At 39.3% G+C, this 13,788-nt stretch overlaps 1 protein-coding gene across 1 annotated transcript; it reads left to right on the forward strand.

Annotated features, from left to right (window-relative positions):
* The first annotated feature begins 671 nt into the window (after nucleotides 1-671).
* qrfprb (pyroglutamylated RFamide peptide receptor b) lies at nucleotides 672-12,266 on the forward strand. The gene is made up of 6 exons (XM_067576821.1): nucleotides 672-1,195; nucleotides 3,807-3,965; nucleotides 6,095-6,156; nucleotides 7,366-7,601; nucleotides 9,479-9,576; nucleotides 9,745-12,266. The coding sequence occupies exons 1-6, from the start codon at nucleotides 700-702 to the stop codon at nucleotides 10,140-10,142; spliced, it is 1,449 nt and encodes a 482-aa protein (XP_067432922.1). The 5' UTR covers nucleotides 672-699; the 3' UTR covers nucleotides 10,143-12,266.
* The last annotated feature ends 1,522 nt before the right edge of the window (nucleotides 12,267-13,788 follow it).

Genomic DNA, 13,788 nt, shown 5'->3' on the forward strand with positions numbered 1-13,788 from the left:
CAACCATCCTAAAACAGACTTACTGCTGCTGACCTGTCGTGAAAACAAACCAGGATATTTGGCCCTGCCCTAGTTGACAGCAAGTTTTTCAACTGCTGACAGAGTGCCACAGGCTGCCACTGAGGTGCCACAGACTGCCGCCAAAGTTGCCACTGAGGTGCCACAGGCTGCCACTGAGGTGCCACAGGCCTCCACTGAGATGCCACATCCTGCAACTGAAGCTGCCACTGAGGTGCCACAGGCTGCCACTGAGGTGCCACTACCTGCCAGTGCCACTAGGAGGATCCTGGCCTCTCTCACGTTGCATTGCTGTACAGATTGTGAAATCCCCTGATGCTTCACAATCTGGATGTGAAACTGGGCTAAATAAATAAAAATTGTCTTGACTTTTAAGGGGTCACAACTGCCAAAAAGGTTTGAAACCACTGATCTAGACTGCAGTATGTGTGGTCAAATTGATTTCCTCAATTAGCTCTACAATAAAAATGTGTTAGTAAGATATAATTGTAATGATTTGCATTATGTGTGTTTAGTTTCTGTATACATAGATTTATTTAAAATCCTACAGAATTAAGCTATTGAGCATATGGGATAAAATATTCACACATCAGATCGATATACTGTATCTTATTATACACACACACACACACACACACACACACAGAGCAACAGTTGCTGCAGCGACAGCAGCAGGGTCTGATGAGTGACGGAGGCAGCGCAACATCCAGATGCACTAGTGGCTTAAAGAAGAAGAGAAGGTTCCAGCTCTATTTTTCTTTCTTTCTGTCTGCAAGCAACTTGGGCTCAGGATTGAAGACGCGTGTCAGGATGGCGGCAGCCTCGACAGACTCGGCGCAGGGGTCCACCAAAATAACTCCTGAAGTGCTGCAGGAGATGCTCCAGTACTACAACCTGAGCCGCCAGGAGTTCATCAACACTTACAACATCCAGCCGCTCGTCTACATCCCCGAGTTACCGTACAGTGCAAAGACCACCTTCGTGATCATGTACTTGGTTATTTTCGTCCTGGCTCTTGCTGGAAATAGTTTGGTGATCTACATAGTTTTGAAGAAACGAGCGATACAGACGGCAACAGATATTTTTATTTGCTCCCTGGCGGTCAGCGACCTGCTCATCACTTTCTTCTGCATCCCTTTTACTTTGCTGCAGAATATCTCGTCTGAATGGTTCGGAGGTGAGTTTCAAACCTTTAGAGTTATACTTCATTATCCCAAGGAGCATGTCATGAATGACCTCGACAGGATTTGAATATTGAAAATTTGGCAAACTGCTGTGATGTGTTGGACAGAATCACATTCAACTACAACCTCACCAAACTATGTTCAACAGTGAGGAAAACAATAATGAAAAATAAAATGTACCGTTGCACAGTTTTACAAATACATCAAATGTAAAAATGCATCAATTTAACTGAGCAAATAGCCTAAGGAATATAAGGAGTATGCAGCCTAACTAATAATGATGCAAGGTATGAAATCATCAGATATGAGTTGACAATGTACTCAAAATATTAAAACCTAAGCAGCACAACAACTATACTGCAAATTAGAGGAATAATCAATGAAACCAAACACTGCCAGACCAGTGCAAACTACAGATTATTAAGCCAAACAAGCAGAGCCACACATCAGGCAGCTCTAATTATGTCGGCCAGCAAGCAAATAAAAGATATATACCCTTTATTTAACCAGGTAAAAGTCTCACTGAGATTAAAATCTTTTTTCTGAGAGAGACCTGGCCTAGAGAGCAGCGTAAACATTTTTACACCAATGAACATAAACAATACAAACAGACAAATACAAATGGATCCAGTAAATATGCAATACAAGGTCAAGGACAGAAATCCAGTTATGATGCATAAACAGGTGCAGTTTTCTAAAACGATTTTCAGTGAAAATTTAGGAGCAATCACATTTACCAAGAATACTGTTTTCTTGATCCTTTAAAATTGACTCAAATCCCCCCATCAGCACTGACAATTCCAGGTCCTTCTGTACATTATCCCAGGAAGAAGGGGCAGCATATTTAAAAGCTTTTTTTGCCTAATTCTGTTCTAACTCTGGAGACCAACATCTGTGGAATATCATGAGGTATTGATTTTGTTTTTTACATATGTATGTACACAGATAAGGGCCTAAAGAGAGAAAATATATAAAAGCCAACCAATGCGAAAGTCTGCGGACATACAGAGATGGCCACTTAGCAGCAGCATGCAGAGTACAGTGGTATGCAAGATTGCCACAGCAAGTAATACAATGTACAGCACAGTAGTATACAGTGTACAACTCCTTTAGGCACTGGTCAGGTGCATTCATAAAGAGCAGATCGCTGCAGTCCAATAAAAGCAAAAAAAGTTACCAAAATCAAGTGTTTCCTTGCCTGGAGGGAGAAACAGGATTTAGTCCTAAAAAAGAAACTTAATTTAAGTTTCAGCTTGGAAACAAGGTTTTCAATGTGTGATTTGAATGACAAGTTCTGATAAATAATAACATCTAAATACTTAAATTTTAAATCTCTTCCAGGAATGAACTTTAAGGAGAAGCCCAGATAGCTGCAGCAGGAGATAATTCTTTGAAATGACAGACAGAGCCCCCCGTGTCCTCTCAAGGGTTCAGTATATATATATATATATATATATATATATATATATATATATATATATATATATATATATATATATATATATATAAAAATTTAAAAAAACTGGCTACTTATTTTGAGTCACAACTCAGAAGGGACTGAGAGCTGACCTGCCACTTGCTAACCTGCCAGCTGATCATGTTTAGCCTTAACTGTGAGGAGAGGAAATGAAGTTGAGAATATATTTAAAGAAAAGGATAATACTTCACACACAATATAAATGCCACATGCACAATGTAACTCTTTGGTATTGGACTGTACAGTCTGTTTTGGGTTTTTTTCTTTTGCAGTTCTAGCATTTGCAGTAGTCAACAGAATCTTCACAACAAATTAATGTGTCACAGAGTTTGTGAAGCTCATGTCAGACTTTTCAGAGGTTGGATTCAATATGATGAACACTTGTACAATTATAGCCAAATGCAATGCAATGCAATGCTCCTCATTGGTGTTGATTCAACTCTATTGTAGTTTTTGAGGCTCTAATTCGAGGTGCTGTCACCTTACAGATGTTAACTTTTGTAAATTATTGCATTGTGTTACATTTGAAGGCTTGTCTGCCATTGTGTCTGCCAGGTGGGCACTTGGCAAAACACAACAGCTTCACTCCAACTTCCAAAAAGCACCAAAGAGCTGAATCACCACCTCTTTGACTAAGTGTCAATATACACCAAGCATTATTAGCTTTACAGATGGAATATTACAGATGGCTATTGTAGTGGATTTAATTATATTTCACAGATCACAACACTGAGCATGTTTGATGATCATCAAGGACACTGACATTCAATGTATCATAGCAATAGAAGGCCAGCTCAAAGCATGTACTTCTATTAAAATACACTCACAATTTGTTCTGGGTAAATCAGGGTTGACCTGACATGTGTCTCTTACCAACAGTGTATGTTATCACCTGGGTTTCAGCTCTGAGCGTCATAAGCCAAGATCACTGTGTTCAAGTGTAATCAGAGATTTTTGTTTTTTTCATTTCAAATAACCCCACAAGAAGATGAAAAGGATGAGGAGCAGCTCTCCTCTGTTTCCAGTCTCTGATCACACAATAGGTGTCATGCGAACTTGAATAGAAAAACATGTGTTCTGCTGTTTCTCTGTACCTCATTTTTCATTCCTCTGTTTTTTTTCTGTAGGTGTTCTGGTTTGCAAGACAGTTCCATTTGTACAGACCACAGCCATAGTGACAGGCATCCTCACAATGACCTGCATCGCCATTGAGAGATACCAGGGCATTGTCTTCCCACTGAAAATGAGGAGGCAGTACTCATCGAAAAGAGCATACAAGATGCTAGGTATTTTATGTTTTCACAAGTGGCTTATATTGTGCTCTTAGGAGTGGATGTATTTATGAGTTCAAGGAAACCTGTGTTCTGTGAACAAGTTACAGCTGCACTGATTCATTAAAAGGAAATAAGCTTTTTCAGTTAAATTCAATTTTATTTTTATGACACCAAATGACAACAGAGGTTCTCTCAGGGCACTTTTCACATAGAGGTGGTCTAGACTGTACTCTTTAATTTACAGAGTCCAAACATTCCCCCATGAGCAAGTACTTGGCAACAGTGGCAAGGAAAAACTCCCCTTCAATGGGAAGAAACCTCAAGCAGAACCGGGCTCTTGATGGGCGGCCATCTGCCTTGACCGGTTGGGTTTAGAGAGAAAGAAGGAGTGGGAGAGAGGAGAGAGAGACACACAGAAGTACAATAACAACAATAATAACAATAGAAATATGACTAATTATAATAATAGCAGATGTGGGTGTCAAGTAGGACCATGGCAAAACGGGTTCCGCAACCATAACCCACAGAAGCCCACAATCCATAACTAGGCAGTCCACAACGATGATCCATAAGAACCTGTGAGATGGGAAAGCACAAAAACTCCGGGGAAGAAGCCAAGTTAGTAACATGCATTGATGGTACATGAATGTGTACAGATGGAGAGGAGGAGGAGGAGAGAGGAGGTCAGTGCATCATGGGAAGTCCCCCGACAATCTAAGCCTATAGCAGCATAATTAGGGGCTGGCAGGCAAGTCTCGGCTGGCCCTAACTATAAGCTTTACCAAAAAGACTTTTTATATATGAATTTGCTTTAAACTACAAAAACAGCCATGCAAACACTTGTGCACATTTACCTACATGAAGACAGAGAAGCATATTCCAGCCTTAAGCCCTTGAACAGCAGTATATACAGTATGGATGTGCAGCAAGGTCAGACAACAAATGACAACAATGACAGAAAGTATTCTGATAGTGCTGCTGCCACTTTTGCAGCTGCAGATTCATTATTGCCTATGGAATAATCACTTTGAGTGTTGTCACATTTTGTTATGTTGATGTTGTGCAAAACTGGAAGTTCTTAAGGATACATTTTTGTGTTGGCCAACCTTGATCTGCACCATTGTGGACATAATTTTTAATGCTCAAGGATCACACAAAGTGCACAAGCAAGAATTCTGCATGTGTCGTAGCTGTCTATATATGCATGCAAATTGATAAAATGCAAATATATCTCAAGCCTTTTAAAAGTTGAGCCTGAATGATATACAGTATCAGCAAGTTGATATTATCGGCTGATACTGGCTTATCATACAGTAGATGTATTGGTATCACATATGCAAAGAGAAAGGCAATACATATATGTATATATATGCTATAGGTTGCATTTTATAAAGGTTTCACACTTATTTCTTTTTACTGTCATATAGTATTTACTGTCACTATAATCTTGGATAATAAGGTTTATTGCTCAACTGTAAAAGCAAACAACCAAAATCTAAACAAACCACCACAGTGCATATATGTGTATAACTCTTTAACAACTTAACTTTAGGGTTCCTTGCCAAAAAAGTTCATGTCAAGTGTTTGTTATTGGCTTTTTAAAAAATCTTTTAAAATATCATTAGTCTTAAGGCTCTAGTTAAAAGTGAGAAAACAAAACCAAATTCTACTTATCGAGCTTCACAACAGACTGAATGCCAATGTTTCCCCATTTGAATTTTGTGTGTCAAAACCTTAGTAAGTGAAAAGATTACCAAGTGCAAATATTTCAGGTAATAAATGACTAAGGCACTGAAACTATGTCTAATCAAGTGAATAAACTTGAGGTCATGTAGCATGCCGTGGTAAATCAGAGTACTGAGGTCTCTCACTCATGGCGATGAAAACAAAGAATTGCTGTGGAACCATGCAGAGACTTGACATGATTGGCAGCTTGTTAATTACGTTAGAGAAGAATTGAATTGTGCAGCTGCTGTGACTACGGTTTGGCATTAGTCACACCCAGGTTGCTCTCCTTGAATTTCCTTGGCAGTTACTGTATCACACTGCACGTCCTGCATTGCACATGGACTGTATTTGAACCGAGAGTCTTATCTGTTGGCTGTATCTGTATGCATAACATATCTCTTCGCATCCTGCAGGGCTTGTATGGATTGCTTCTGTGATAGTGGGTTCACCAATGCTATTTGTGCAACAGCTAGAGGTAAGTGGTGCCCTTCAAAGCAACTCACCACAAAAATCCCTCCATTAGCTTTGTTTAACTGTGACAACAAGCTTAATTTAAGCTGCAGGCAAGATCATACTCATGTTGTACATCTGAATGTCAAATAATTGATTCAGCTTTGAAGAATATAGCTTTATGGTTAATATCAATACTGATACCAGCAAGTAATTAGACACGAAGGCCATCAGACATATTCGTGAACCAGAGGAATTCAAGGATTGATTCCTGAGATTTGATTCCTAGTAGGGGTACTTCCAGCTCATGTGTTCCACTGAATGGCAGAGGTTCAGAAAGATAGTTCGATATTATCTTGTTTACTTTCAGTGCTTTAAGCTTGCCCCGGAGAGCAAACACCTCAAACTTTATGCAAAAATGTGTGTTTATTGTGACCTGCTTTTTTAATCAAGGAATCCAAAGGAAAAGAGTGATAAAAGGCTTCCCACACAGGTCAGTGAAAATACTCAGCAAAAAGGAAGGGAGCCGTCAAATGCAAAAAAAGTGAGAGAATTGAATATGCTCAGTATGTGCATGTATCAGCAGCTACTCCAGATTGCAACATTTCAAGCAGGGATATTGCCTGAGGAAGAGCACCAAGCTTGAAATGCATTGCAATCCAGCATTTTTATATTTTGTATTTAATCTTTAATCAAAGTTTTGACATAGACTGCATGAAACACAGCCAACTTTTTGATTTCATAGCTGTTTGAGCTGGCATGTACCCAGTGCTGTCATGTATTTGTGTCTTTGTGAGGAAACTCTAATATTGGGGCTGCCTGTCTTTTGGAAATGATAAGAGATGATGTGTTGGTGCACTGTGGAACAGCTTTGGGGACACATCTGCAGATGATGTCCAACTGTCTTTATGAACCTCTGACTGGCCATGTTCATGATTTGGAAGCCAGTGAGGGTTCTCGCCATTGTCACTGTACTAGCGACTGCTACTGGTTGTCGGAGATGGCACTGGAGATCGAGTGTGAGTCTTGTTATGCCCTCCTGGTGAAGCTCATCAAAGCGGCTGCCATGTCATGTGTCTGTCTGCTGCTCTCCCTAGGCCAGCAGGAGGAGTATTACATATAGCCTACTGCAGTAGCTTTAATTACATCAAATGTGTCACCTGTCAGCTAGAGCTACTTTATCTGTCTTGATCGTTCTTTCATGACTTAAAGCTTTTCTACCCCCCTCTCCCAGGTGAAGTACGACTTCTTATATGATCACTATCACGTGTGCTGTCAGGAGAGTTGGCACTCTCTGACTCACAGGCAGGCATACACCACCTTCATCATGGTGGCTCTTTTCCTGCTCCCTTTGGCAGCCATGCTGTTCCTCTACACTCGTATTGGCATTGAGTTGTGGATCCGCAAGAGGGTGGGCGACTCCTCAGTCCTCAACACCATGAACCACAGGGAAATCAATAAGATCTCAAGGTAGGTTTGACAGCAGAGATGTCTCCTGGAGTGTTCATATCGATGTATTTTTACCACAGAAAAACATATCTCAAGCAACACATCTCCTGGTAGTGTGGATAAAATATCTACCTGCTAGTGGTGTTGTTGGCTTGGGGGTGGAAAGGTGATGAACGTGGGATCACAAGAACATGTCATTGTAGTTGCACTAGCAACTCCTACTGGTGTGCCAGGACTCCTGCATGAAATATTTACCATCAGTTAATGTTGGTCCCTGAACATTTACATCACGTTTCGGCAACCAAAAGTAGGGAATGATTGTCCCAATGCTAAATAGGTAATGGTTATATTTGCAGCAGGGGAAAACTGTTGTCATGGTCAAAGAGAAACCAACATTTACTGTTGTTAGGCAACAGGATGCAAAAGCTGTCTCCTTTATCAAACATAGATGATTTGAACGTTGATCCAACCACCCTAGCCTCCTTTGTTCTTCTTCCTGCTCTACTACTGAATGAAAGCAATGGCCATTTTAAGCAGTTTGAACAAATGCCAATGCTTTCAGGAGAGGACAGAAGACAAGGCACGAGATGCTGAATTAGAGCTGGTTCCAAATTTGAGAACTTCTGTCTAGAAATATGTTTCTTAATTGTACATATCAATAAATGAAAGCAAAGTTTGAACCTGGTAGATGTTATTGTGTTAATGTTAGTGGGGTTTTATATGTGGCAGAACACCTGCAGCCATTGTTTCATAAGTAAGCCCACACAGTGGCGGCATCTTAGCACTGAAGCACATCAGCTCTTCAGGAAAGCAGTAATTTTATCACAATTGCTCCCCCGATCAGCAAATCCCAGCCACTATATCTTGATTGCTTCTTTTGTATGACACGTTTGATGTATGCTATGGCAGTCAACATGGCCAGTGTGATGGGCTGTTCTGTTTGAATGCACAGAATCTTAAACTGCATTTGTTACAGCTCTTAGCACAGTGGATGAGAGAACAGCTAGATTGCTACCTCTGTTAAAATTGTCTGATTATTGGGTGCTTAGAGGGGAAATGAGGAAAATCACAGATTTAATATCACAAAACCTTTTCATGGCACTCTGAATCTGTTGAAATTGAAGTTGTTTTGCTTTCAGAACGTTTTGGTTCTTTTTTTTTCTCAAAGAACATGCCAAGAATTTGAAGCTGCAAACAATAACCAACCTGAGTCACTTGTCAGGAATACTTGAATATAAGTAATTTCAAACTGGTCCTACAAACAACCAATGCTGCATTGTTTTTCTTTTGGTAAATGGCTGCTTATATAATGCTTTTATCCAAAGTGCTTTACAATGTTTCTACTGCTGACTCACCCTTTCACACACACACTGACACACCGATGGCGGCAAGCTACCACGCAGGGTGCTGGTTCAACCATCAGGAGCAATTTGGGGTTCAGTATCTTGCCCGAGGACGCTATGTGGACAGGAGGAGACGGGGATCAAACCACTGAATTTCTGATTAGTGAACAACCCACTTTACCTCCTGAGTCAGCCACATCACATTGGTGAGGACAGTCTTGTTTCAGAGGAGACACGTGGCTGTCCTTATCCTCCCCTGGACAACAGTGGGAGTTAGGGCTGCAGTACAAGGGTGCTGGCCCTTCCAAATTGGGAAAAAATGGCCTCCATTCAGGTATATGAGTGCCAGAGCCCTGATATTTCTTTCATGCTGACTCAATGTTGTTGCTCTTTGGCACAATTACCTTAATGGAAGAGTACCATCATTAGTGATATTAGTTGCACCTGTTCCTTTGATGCTATAACAAGTCAACATGCCTGAAGTAAGGCATGTTTTACTTGTCGTGAGAGTCTCTTTTACTTATACTAGTTTGTTTTTGTTTTATCCTTCTACAGGAAAAAGAAGAGAGCTGTTAAAATGATGATCACCATTGTTCTGCTGTTCACCATTTGCTGGGCACCATTTCACACAGTCCACATGCTCTTTGAATATTGTAAGTATTGCTGAATGCATAAAAGAGTCATAGAGTTGATCTGAATTTTAATGTGAAATGGAAATAAGAACAATACCTAGACATACAGTAGCTTAAGTGCATATTGCCATTTATCGTCTCTGTGTATCAGAGTAAGTTGTGACCTTGTCTTTGTGTGTAATTGTCCAGATGACCTGGAGAAGAAATACGACGGGGTGACACTTAACATGATCATCGCCATTGTTCAGGCCATCGGGTTCTTCAACAGCTTCAACAATCCTATCGTGTATGCCTTCATGAATGAGAACTTCAAGAAAAGCTGCATCTCCACCCTGTCCCACTGCATCAGAAAACCAAACCAGCAGAGCGGTGCCGTGGTGGCGCCCAAACTGAGCGTACAGTTCATTAAACCCCAAAGCAGAGAAGCCTTCCTGGAATCAGATGAAGGCAACAGCTCGAAGCAGCACTCAGCGGAGAGAGGCCCTTCAAGTTCATCGCATGGAGAGAGCTCCCTGGAAATAATGGGTGAAAAAATCTCCACCATCCAAACAGAGCTCCCTGCAAACAGCTCCTCTCAAGTCAAATGAGGAGGGACTGGCTCAATGTTCAGGTGTTAAGCAGTTGAACTCGACCCTCATGTTTGCTGTCAGTCACTGGCACCCAACAACAGATGTGATTTGAAGTCTCACAGTTGCGGTTCAAAGACTCAAACGCTCGAAAATATATCTCTGCAGCACCAGAAGCAAGAGAGTTTTTAAAATTCTGTTCAGGAGTACAGCAGGATGGAAATGAAGGAATCCCAAAAAGAGGTAGTTTTACTATAAAGACCACCCTGGGAGTCACCAATCAATCAATTATCTGAATCAAGAAATCATTTCTGTTGAGATGTCTCTGAAATCTGCAGGGCATTCAACCTCTCTCAGTGAGTGTTAAATGATGTGTTGGAGGGAACGATGTTCAAAGTCATCCCAAAAGAACAAAAACTTTTACCACTGTTTGGACCTGACAATAGACATTGACTTTACTAAGCCATGCTTTTAGCAACAAAGGATGACCAAGGGCAACGCCTCAGCTTTTATTGCACTGCTTTATTTTCATTAATCCAAATTAGCTCTTCAGCACGAATCAATTCAGTTGAGGTTAATTCAGTTCTAAACCTTTATTTTAACAAGATGACGCAAATTCCTTTAATGTGTGTCTTTGTAGACATTTTAACTGCTTGTGAAATCCTGTGGAGATCAGGGATCACCTCTTCATAAAACTCAAAACTGATTTCAAACATCCCTTTTTGTCAGAGGAGCACACTCTGCACTTTTCTTTCAGTTAAACTATTTTAGTATTGAATTTCATAATGATTTTGACATTGATTGCTCAACAAAGAAGATGGCCCTGCAGACACAGCCTTTGTAGTTTTAAGGCTGAAATAAAGGACCACATGCCCTCATGTCTCACCACACAGGATCTTTTTAGAAGAAACCCAATGACATACAAGATATTCATTATCATTCACTTTTTTGATTTTTACAGTCTATTGCTTTATTGAAGAAAAAAAATTGGATTCATTCTCATTTGCAATGAACTAAAGAAGCTTTTTTTTATGTTCATTCAGTCATTTAATCATAACGATGAATCAAAGAATTTTTATTATACTGCTATAGTAAATTGATAGCCAGCCATTTCACACGAGTAACAAAATTTAGATGTTGAGGCAGCATGAGCCTGTGGGATGGACAGATGCACAGAGTTACCTTCCTTTAGAGATAAATATGGCCTATGACGTCACACACAGAATAACACAAGGGACAAAATTGGGTTCAGTATTAATGTGTTTGCTTAATAGTGCTGTGGAAAATTTCCGTAATGTTTTTGTCTAAATGCGACAAGTGAACGTTACCATTTTGGTGTATATATGAAGTTAGTTACATGTTCTGTAATGATATGTTTGGTAACTACAGCTCTAGAGCTTTATTCTCTCTTCTGTGCAGATTGTTGATTTTAAAGATGTTGCATTGAAAATCAAATCATCTTTCATTTAAAACACATTTCTTTCTTTCTTTTTGTTAATCCAGATCTCTGGATCAGAACGCTAGGCTTTAATTTCGGCTTGTGTTGCACAGGTTTTGTCCTTTGACGACTGTCAATGGCATTTCTTAAAGACTGTTTTTTTTGTCATACAGGAGAACAGGATTTTGCAACAAATGAGGTCATAATCTTGTTGAAATATTCAATTTTAGATTGAATAAAACTATATATTATAACCTGTTTCTTTGTTTTCAGTATATATTGAGTTAAAGAGAGATGGGACCTTAGACCCTAGAAATGAGACTCATTCACTCAAAAAATAATAGTAACACCTGATAAACTCAGTTTTGTGTCCGGTAAGGAAGGGTTAGGGCTAAAATTTACACATTTTTATTCCATTATTTGACAAATATTTTTCACTGATTTTTTTTATTATTTTATGGAAACCTTTTGATCTGGGCATCATGTAGCCATTTGATATTTGAATTTTGTAAACTCTTATCATTTCATGTGATAATTTATTGCCAGATTGAACATAACTTTTCTACAGCCTAATAAGAAAAGCTTTATTTTCAGTAACGAAAGATGACATGTACTCTATATTGTTTGGCTGCCACATCAGCTTTGCTGCATTTAGCAGCAGATTACTGTAGTTTAGCAAAATTGAAAACTCAAATTTCCCGATTCCATTTAGTCAGTAAAGGATTTCCTCAAAACTCTTGAACTGTCACATGTTTAAATATGGAAAGGTGCATTAAACACAAGCTGTGCCAGTATCTGTGGGGTTCATCAATGAATGAAATACTGTCTATCAAATGTCTGCAGGCCTTGAAGGATAAGTTCACAATTTTTCTGTCCTAAAACAATAGCCAGATGCCTAAATGAATATGGACATATTTTTCTTGCTTTAATCATTCCGTCTGTTCATACTGGCCATTAGAAGAACCCTTCATGATGCACTTACAATGTTAATGATGGAGGACAAAATCCACAGTCTTCCTTCTGTGCAAAACTGTGTTCAAAAGTTTATTTGAAGGCAATATGAGGCTTCAGCTGTCCAAATTAGTCAAATCAATATTTTTTAAAATTTTTTGGTTATGATCCTTCCTCTGCAGCTAAACAGGAAAACACGGTCCGTCAAGACGGATAAAGAGATCATTTTTCAGTAAAAAGAGGAAGATGTGGACTGTGGAGGATATCCACTTTATTTGACTAAATCAGGCAGCTGAAGCATCATATAAGCTTCATATAAACTTTTGAACATATTTTGCTCAAAACAAGGACTGTGTATTTTGTCCCACCATCACTTAGATTGTAAGCACATCTGGAAGGGATCTTTTAATGGCGAGAATGATTACAGCAAGCAAAACCTGTTTCAATGTTCATACAGGCAACTGACTATTATTTTAAGACAGACTTGAAAAATTGTGAACCTACCCTTTAAACACTCAACAATTAGTATAATTAAGTACATATGTACATGTTTGAAAGTATATTTTAAAGGGATAGACCTAAATATATCTTTTGAGTATCAAATACTCACCATTAAAATGTCCACACAAACTTCTCAAACCCTTCACATAACTAGACATGGGAGATAAATGTTAATTTATCAGCCATTTTAGCCAGTAACCATCCTGGACCATCTGAAGTTCACACCATTTATGCCCATCAATCTCCACACACTCTAGTGGCTCTGTGATGCTGCATGCTCACAATGACACTCCTAACATAGTTAGCAGGTGTACAGTAATGTTTACCATGTTGATCATCTTAGTTTAGCATGTTAGCATGCAAACATTTGCCAATAAGCACAAAGTACATCTGAGACTGATGGGAGTGTCATTAGTTTTGTGGGCATTTAGTTAAGGGATCACCAAAACTAAACTGCAAATCATCCTGAGGGGGGCAGGAATTTGTTCCTGCCTTTCAAATGTGATGATTGGTCAACAGGGTGAGTTTTGTAGAGTTTTGTTTTCCCATTGCTGTCAGGATCATTTATTTTATTATATACATATTTATTACATTATTATATGAATAGCCTTCATACAGGGACTCCTGATGATCATATTCTTGTATGAAAACAAATCCTTTTAAGAAATGACAAACTGGATTTATATCCTCAAGTGGCTTTTGCAGTGTGAATGAAAAACAGTCTTATGGTCTTGGCGAACGGAGGCTCCTTTGCTGAAGAACAAGCAATTCAAATTA

Source organism: Thunnus thynnus, chromosome 20 (genome assembly GCF_963924715.1).
Source record: "Thunnus thynnus chromosome 20, fThuThy2.1, whole genome shotgun sequence".
NCBI classification, from domain to species: Eukaryota; Metazoa; Chordata; class Actinopteri; order Scombriformes; family Scombridae; genus Thunnus; species Thunnus thynnus.